The 7,230-nt window shown below is 45.4% G+C and overlaps 1 protein-coding gene across 1 annotated transcript; it reads left to right on the forward strand.

Annotated features, from left to right (window-relative positions):
* Window positions 1-537: 537 nt before the first annotated feature.
* Window positions 538-1,632, forward strand: LOC310939090 (urotensin-2 receptor; the record flags this gene model as incomplete). Its single annotated transcript, XM_083903757.1, has 1 exon — window positions 538-1,632. One exon carries the CDS (start codon window positions 538-540, stop codon window positions 1,630-1,632), a length of 1,095 nt encoding a protein of 364 aa, XP_083759883.1.
* Between the last annotated feature and the right edge of the window lie 5,598 nt (window positions 1,633-7,230).

The raw sequence follows: 7,230 nt of genomic DNA on the forward strand, positions 1-7,230 counted from the left end.
GTGTGTGTGTGACACACATCAGTCTCGTGGGCTGATCCTCGTGACACACTGGAGATTGACAGGGAGATTTTTTTTTATTATTACGCATAGTTTGCGTAAATAATCAGTGATTTGTGTATAATCCAGGCAAGAATCGCAGCAGCAGGTATGAAGTCGGTGCTTGTGCCAAACTTTTATTCAAGCGTCGTTTCTGTCCACGCACGCACGCACCGCACCGCACCGCACCGCACCTCACCGCACCGCTCTGCTCTCTTTTATCCGTCCCGTGTTCACGGATCAACGGATTAAAAGGCAGTAGCGCTCATTAGAAAGGCTGGATCATGTTCATTTTCACACATATAAAGGAGTTCGATTGTGCGAGTCTTCCCGTGGTGACGTCAGGGGCAGAGAGCCGCAGGCAGCGCGCGGAGAGGCGGTGAAGGGAAGGAGACAAACCTGCGCCCGGGTGCGCATCTTCCCAAACTTCTCCAGCGCCACTAGCAGCAACAACAGCAGCAGCAGCAGCAGCGCGGAGCCAAAACAAAAACAAAAAAGACGATGAATAACAACAAGTCCTTCATCATCAGCGCGAACACCGCGAGTCCGCCGCGGGTCGCCGCCTCCGGGACGGGGGACCACGACCTGGCCATCACCTCCACTTTCGGGACCCTCCTCTCCGTCGTCTACATCATCGGCGTGTCCGGGAACGTGTACACGCTGGTCGTGATGTGCCACTCGATCCGCTTCGCCACGTCCATGTACATCTCCATCATCAACCTGGCGCTCGCGGACCTGCTCTACCTCTCCACCATCCCCTTCGTGGTGTCCACCTACTTCCTGAAGGACTGGTACTTCGGCGACGTGGGCTGCCGCATCCTGCTCAGCCTGGACCTGCTCACCATGCACGCGAGCATCTTCACGCTCACCGTCATGTGCACGGAGCGCTACCTGGCCGTCGTCAAGCCGCTGGACACGGTGCGCCGCTCCAAGAGCTACCGCAAGGCGCTCGCGTGGGGCGTGTGGCTGCTCTCGCTGCTCCTCACGCTGCCCATGATGATCATGGTCTCGCAGACCACGAAGAAGACGCCGGACGGGGGCGTGAAGCGGATGTGCGCGCCCACCAGAGCGCCCGTGGCGTACAAGGTCTACGTGACGGTGCTGTTCGGCACCAGCATCATGGCGCCGGGGCTCATCATCGGTTACCTGTACGTCAAGTTGGCGCGCACGTACTTGGAGTCGCAGCGCAACCCGGCGATCGGCCAAGGCAACAAGCGCTCGCCGAAGCAGAAGGTGCTGATCATGATCTTCACCATCGTGCTCGTGTTCTGGGCCTGTTTCCTGCCCTTCTGGATCTGGCAGCTGCTGCCTCTCTACCACACCAAGCCGCTGCGCCTGGCCTCGCAGACGCACACGTGCATCAACTACCTGGTGGCGAGTCTCACGTACAGCAACAGCTGCATCAACCCGTTCCTGTACACGCTGCTCACCAAGAACTACAGGGAGTACCTGAAGAACCGGCACCGCAGCTTCTACCGGTACACGTCCTCCTTCAAGCAGCGGCCGCCCAGCCTCTACTCGTGGGGCAAGTCGGCGTCGTCCAGCAACCAGTTTGAGTTCAACTCCGAGACGCTGGTCATGGGAACACTGAAGTGACTCGTGGGAGACTAAAAGACGGAGCTTCTGTAGGTAGGTAGTGACCTCTCCAATTACGCACAGAGCCGTGCGTAAAAGCGCACTCACAGCGTGGATCGTGGAAGAAAGAAAAAAAAAGCACGTGTGATGTCCAGCTCTCCTAGTGATTTACTTTTACGTGCCACAAGGGGGAGCCTGCACTTTTAACGGTCACTCAGGACCTCATGATTTATGATCTTATTTAATTTAAAGGTGCATTATGTAATTAATCTAAAACAACTGGCCATAAAATCCTCCTAATATGTCACAGAGACTCGGGAATAATGTTCATATAACAAACTGAACTCACCAACAACAACAGTACAGACAAAATATTTGCATTAAAAAAAAAAAAATTGCAGAACTCATGTTTTTGTTTTGGCATGTGGCGCCACCTACCGCTGTCTACCAATCATTGCAGCCAGTAGAGTCTCAGCTGCCAAGCAACCACGGGTCGCCAGTTACGTCTGAGCTACAACGGCGGAGAAAACAAAACCTAAAAGACCTTGGTATTTTGAATTTGCGTGTAGTAACCGTTTTTGGCCACATTCTTACATATGGCGCCTTTAAGATTATTGTTAATTATTCTTACCGTTTTTCTTTAAAATGTTCAGTTTTCGTTACTTTTTGTCAAATTAAGACGTGTTTTTTCGTAACGTTACAACACTGCGTACACATTTCGGCAGCTTAAATTGTGGGGTTTTTTTTGCGAACTTAAGTCTTTTTTGTCGTTTTTACTGCACTTATTTAGCAACTAAATCACATTACGTCGTGTTTCTAGCATCAATAACGCGTTTTTTTTTTGTAACGTTTGATATTCGTAACTGGAGATAATTTGTTTCCTTAGGTTGTTTTTTTATAAATTTGTGCACTTGTGCAATTTAATGTGCACAAATATGAGCATTGGTCCAACATTTGAGCACATTTTTCAAAATGTATCCAAAGCAAATGACGGTGGATTACAGCCAGTTTATATTTAAGAATATACTTTTTTTTTTTTAAATAAAATTACAATAATTGTGGCTGCAAATGTTCATTTAATTACACGCCTACTTACTATTATGATAATTTCTGCCCTGAGCATCATTAACAACCTGTCCTCCTTCACCTCCTTCACATCCTTCCCTCCTTAGTATGGCAGGGGTTTGTTGCATCTACGTGGGGGGGAAAAAGCCCCAGGTTATATCACGCTTTAATTTCACTGAGATATTTAATCCATTGCTGCTGAGGTGAACTTTCCCTCAGGGTCTTACAAAGGTCCAAATGAACCTTTAATATTATATGCATACATAATCCATCCAAAACACGTAATTGAATCCAATTACCATGAACTAAATGACATAAATAACTTCAGACTTAATCCAAGAAGCACTTAAAGGATTTATCCTGAAGAGCGAGGCTGTAAACGCACGAGCCCTAAAGGGAATAATGTGGCATTAACAATTCTCAAGAGAGGTTATAAACAGAGAGGAAGTCTTTGTCTACACGGGGGACATTTAATAGAAACGAAGGTATATTATGTAACTTTTTCTGTATTCTGATAGTCGCGTAGCCTTTTTTTTGTGACGGGTTATTAAAAAAAATTTTTATTTACTGGAGAATAAGTGAAATTAAACATAGATACTGTCTCGACTTCTTCATCCTGAAAGCAGCCATCAGCAGGAACATCACCTCCGGCAGAACGCAACGTTCTCTCGTCCTCGCCATCCTCGTCGCTTCAGCCTCTTTTTTAGAAATCAAATCAAGTCGATTCAACGATACTTTATTGTCCCCCCCCCCCGCCCCCAACACTGACTTCTTTTCTCAGGCAAAAGTAAATGTTAAGAGAGCGAGATTCAATATAAAACTCACTTTCACGTGTCACTTTCCCCGCCAAAAAAAACCGTCTGTTTTAACATTATAACCACGAGTTCAAGCCAAGTTTCGGCTTCAAAAACAAAACAAAAAAAAGAGCAAATCTCACAGGAAAAACAAGAGCAACATGATAAGAATACAGAGGCGTTCGTGCCAATTCGTTAACCCTCAGTTTCCTCTCAGTCCCGGTGCAAACACGGCGTTCCGGATTTAGCCGATCTGAGCCCACGCTCGCACATCAGAGGCGGGTTTTTTTTGTTTTTTGTTGTTTTTTTCTGACAGGAAAGACACAAAAACATGCACTCCAGCCTGCGCGGCCGATCACTTTGGCTAATTTGCACGTGTCCCGCGAGAGTTGTGAACGCACCCCCGTTTGCCGTGATAAACTCCGATCCAAAAACACCTACAGATCAGCTGCGGCTCTGCCAGTTTCCGTTAGCTGTGGCCACTCTCCTTCTGTCTCCCTCCTGAATTCCTGAGTTATAACTCGACAGAATATCGAGAGAGAGAGAACTCTTCTTCTTCTTCTTCTTCTATGCAAGAAAATAGCATTACTTATATACATAGTGCATCCTGGAAATTTGGAGCCGCATGGTTCAGGAACAGCAGCAGCTGTAAATGACCATAGTCGGGCAGTTGAAGTCAAAATCAAATAAAAATCATCATCTACCGATTTTCCAGGTATATTTTTTAGGAGCAGAATCGACTTCTTAAACTTCTCGTGGGAGATTCTTGGTCTTTTCAGTCACTATACGCAGCCGTCTCGCTTTACTCGTGCTATGTAGCCGTCGTGCCTCTGCCTCACCTCCATCAGTCTTCACATACAAAGCCCGATGGGACCAAACCATCACCAGACTGAGAACATAAAGAAAGAGACAAGTGAAGCTCAAAGGCTTAATCAGAACTTGTGTGAACTCTAATGTCGTCAAGTGCAGGACTCTTTAGCTGGTGATGGTCTTGAAAGTGATCCGTGTCAGAGTGATGTGCTTAACAAAGGGAGACTCTAAAACTTTGAGAACTTAGTCAAAGTAGTTCTCAAACTTTTTTTATACCAAGTACCACCTGAGAAAATATTGAGCTCTTGAAGTAACACCATTATTGGGGAATTGGAAGTGGGAGGGGCTTACGAAAATGAAAAAAAATCAGCTTTCATTAGGTGACTTTTTGTCGTGTGTTTCACGTACACTCTTAGAAAAAAAAAAAGTGCTAAGTAGAACCATATAAGGTTCTTCGGCTTGTCCTCATAGGAGAACCGGTTTTTGGCTCCAGGCAGAACAATCCTTTATTCAGGAAAGGGGTTTTAAAGGGTTCTCTGAATCAAAATGGTTCTTACTGCAACCATTAGTGTTACCAAGAACCCTTGAAAAACCTTTTCTTCGGGAAAGGAAATGCAAATGGTTCCAGGTCCTTTTGGAACCCTAATTTCTAAGAGCGTACATGAACGAGAGTTGGTACCCATGTTTAGGACGTCAGGACGGTCCAAAAAGCCAATGAGGACTTTGCCATAATTCCTACAGGAAGGCCGACATTTTGGGTTGAACTGCCATATTTTTTTTGATTTTTGCACAAACTGTATTTGAAAGAACTTGTCCATCATTTGTTTAATTTCTTTCTGATTTTCCTCCAAATTCCACCAGAGGAAGCGGACGTACCACAGCTTGAGAACCATGGATTGAGACAAAGCAGTGTACCTTCAAAACCCGAGGCCCTGACACTGCGACTGGCAAACCTGCAGCGTAGGTGTAGAGAGAGAGGGAGAGAATTTTGAGCTTCATCACAACCATCAAGACCTATTTTTGAGAGAAGGCGAGGAAGGTGACGGTCCCTTCTGTTCAGGATGTTCCTTTTGGCAGGAACCGTCTTAATGAGTCGCGCAACAAAATGTGCCTCGTGTTTTATGGAGGGTTCATAACTCTTTAATTAAGAGACGCTTCTAGCGCTGAATGTGGGGCCCCTTCACTTTAATATGACTTATTAGAAGTATCAGCGCGCGAGCATCTGCGGCAGCTGCGTGCGTACAGCGAGACGGAAGGCAATATTGTGCTTTACCTCACCGCGCTGAAGACCCTCCGCGGCATTTCCTGGATTCGCTCTGCTTTGTGTGGACGCATCGAGTTAAAGCCGCGTACACACGAATACATGATTCATGAGAAGCCCAGATAGGGATTTGTGGGCTTCAGCCGCAATCTGCTCTCTCTCACTCTCCCCGTGTTCATCTCAGCATGAACAATTCCTTCCAAGTCAAGTCCAACAGAGACGAGAGCAAAGGCTTCCCCCTCCAGGCATTCTGGAAATGTATGAATGGAACAGACGTTACATCAATGAGAAGGTTCCATAATCACATAACTGCCAGACGATGAGGATCACGTTGCCATTTTGAAAGAGTCCTTCAAGAAAAGTCGGAGGAAGCAAATAACGCTTGGAATTCAGCCTTCCTTGACTTTGAGGAACCGTCTCTGTTGTCTATTCCCTCATTTATTCCCCTCAGATCTGCTATTCTCCATCCGTCCACATGAGGTCCCTGGTGTGGGCTGTGTCCGATGGCCGTGTCAGCGAGATACGTAGCGTTTTAGCGGTGCGCCAACAACGAACGAAACACAACAGACCGCAAAGGAGGAAATCCAGCAGCTCGTCGGCAGCCGACTGTCGTGCGTCTAGCTCCACCCATACCGTAACGTACCATTACTCTGGTAAACCAAAGTATGGAGATACCATAAACACAAAAAATGTTAACACGTCAACAGCGTCATTAACACACGTTAGCGTGCGTGACATCATGTTTACGTGAATCCGGATTGTTAAAATGAGTCTGTAAAGTAACGCTAAACTTTAAAAACAGAGGCACACATACGCAGTACACAGGTACGCTGGTCTTTTCGTTTAGTAAACAGACCGCTCCAGTTCGACTGTGGGCGCGCTAACGACGCTAAAAGGAGCTAATGCAGCTAACGGAGCTAACTGGTAAACCATGCCTGGACTCGTAAAACATCATGGAAACGTGTTGTGCGTTAACCTATTGCACAGCACTAAAAAAAAAAACCTTTAAAGTTACAAGTTGTACAATCAAAACAATGAGCTGAGAGATGCTAATTCTCCGTGGGTCAGTTAGCCATTCACGTTTTTTAATGATTAGTTGAAAGAGATGTCTATTTAAAAGCTTCACAGCTTTGGCTAACGTCCAAGCAAACTCAATAATAGTCTTATCTTGTTTTTATTTTAGCTAATATGCGAGTGCTTCTTCTCACGGGAAGCTACCTGAACTTTAGAACAACAAAGGTGCAAATAAAATAGTCAAAAAATAGCTAAATTAAACATTACAAATGTTTGAGAATGGAGTTGTTTTTCCACAAAAGTTGTCAAAATCCAGCTCCTCTATGATGAGTCTGAAAAAGTGCTGATATCTGCGAAGAACAAGAAAATCTGTCAATTTTCAATATTTTATTTAAACGCTCAGTCCTGCTGTTTGACCTCCAACTAAAAAAGTAGCTTGAGCTTGAAAATTTAATTAAACATTTGCGTTCAGTAGTGCAAAGTTATTTCCCTGTTTTTTTTTTTGCTTTGGAGGAAATAACTTCTTCCCAAAAATGATGAAAACATAGAACTATATTGCCTCAGTTCTGGGTGTAATCAAGGTCACATATTGCATTACAGTTCACACAGATATTACTTTGTGGCAAAAGACCAACGGGTTTACAGCTGTGTAACTGCTTACATTGGCAGACTCTT

Source organism: Microchirus variegatus (assembly GCF_963457635.1).
Source record: "Microchirus variegatus genome assembly, chromosome: 17".
Taxonomy (NCBI): domain Eukaryota; kingdom Metazoa; phylum Chordata; class Actinopteri; order Pleuronectiformes; family Soleidae; genus Microchirus; species Microchirus variegatus.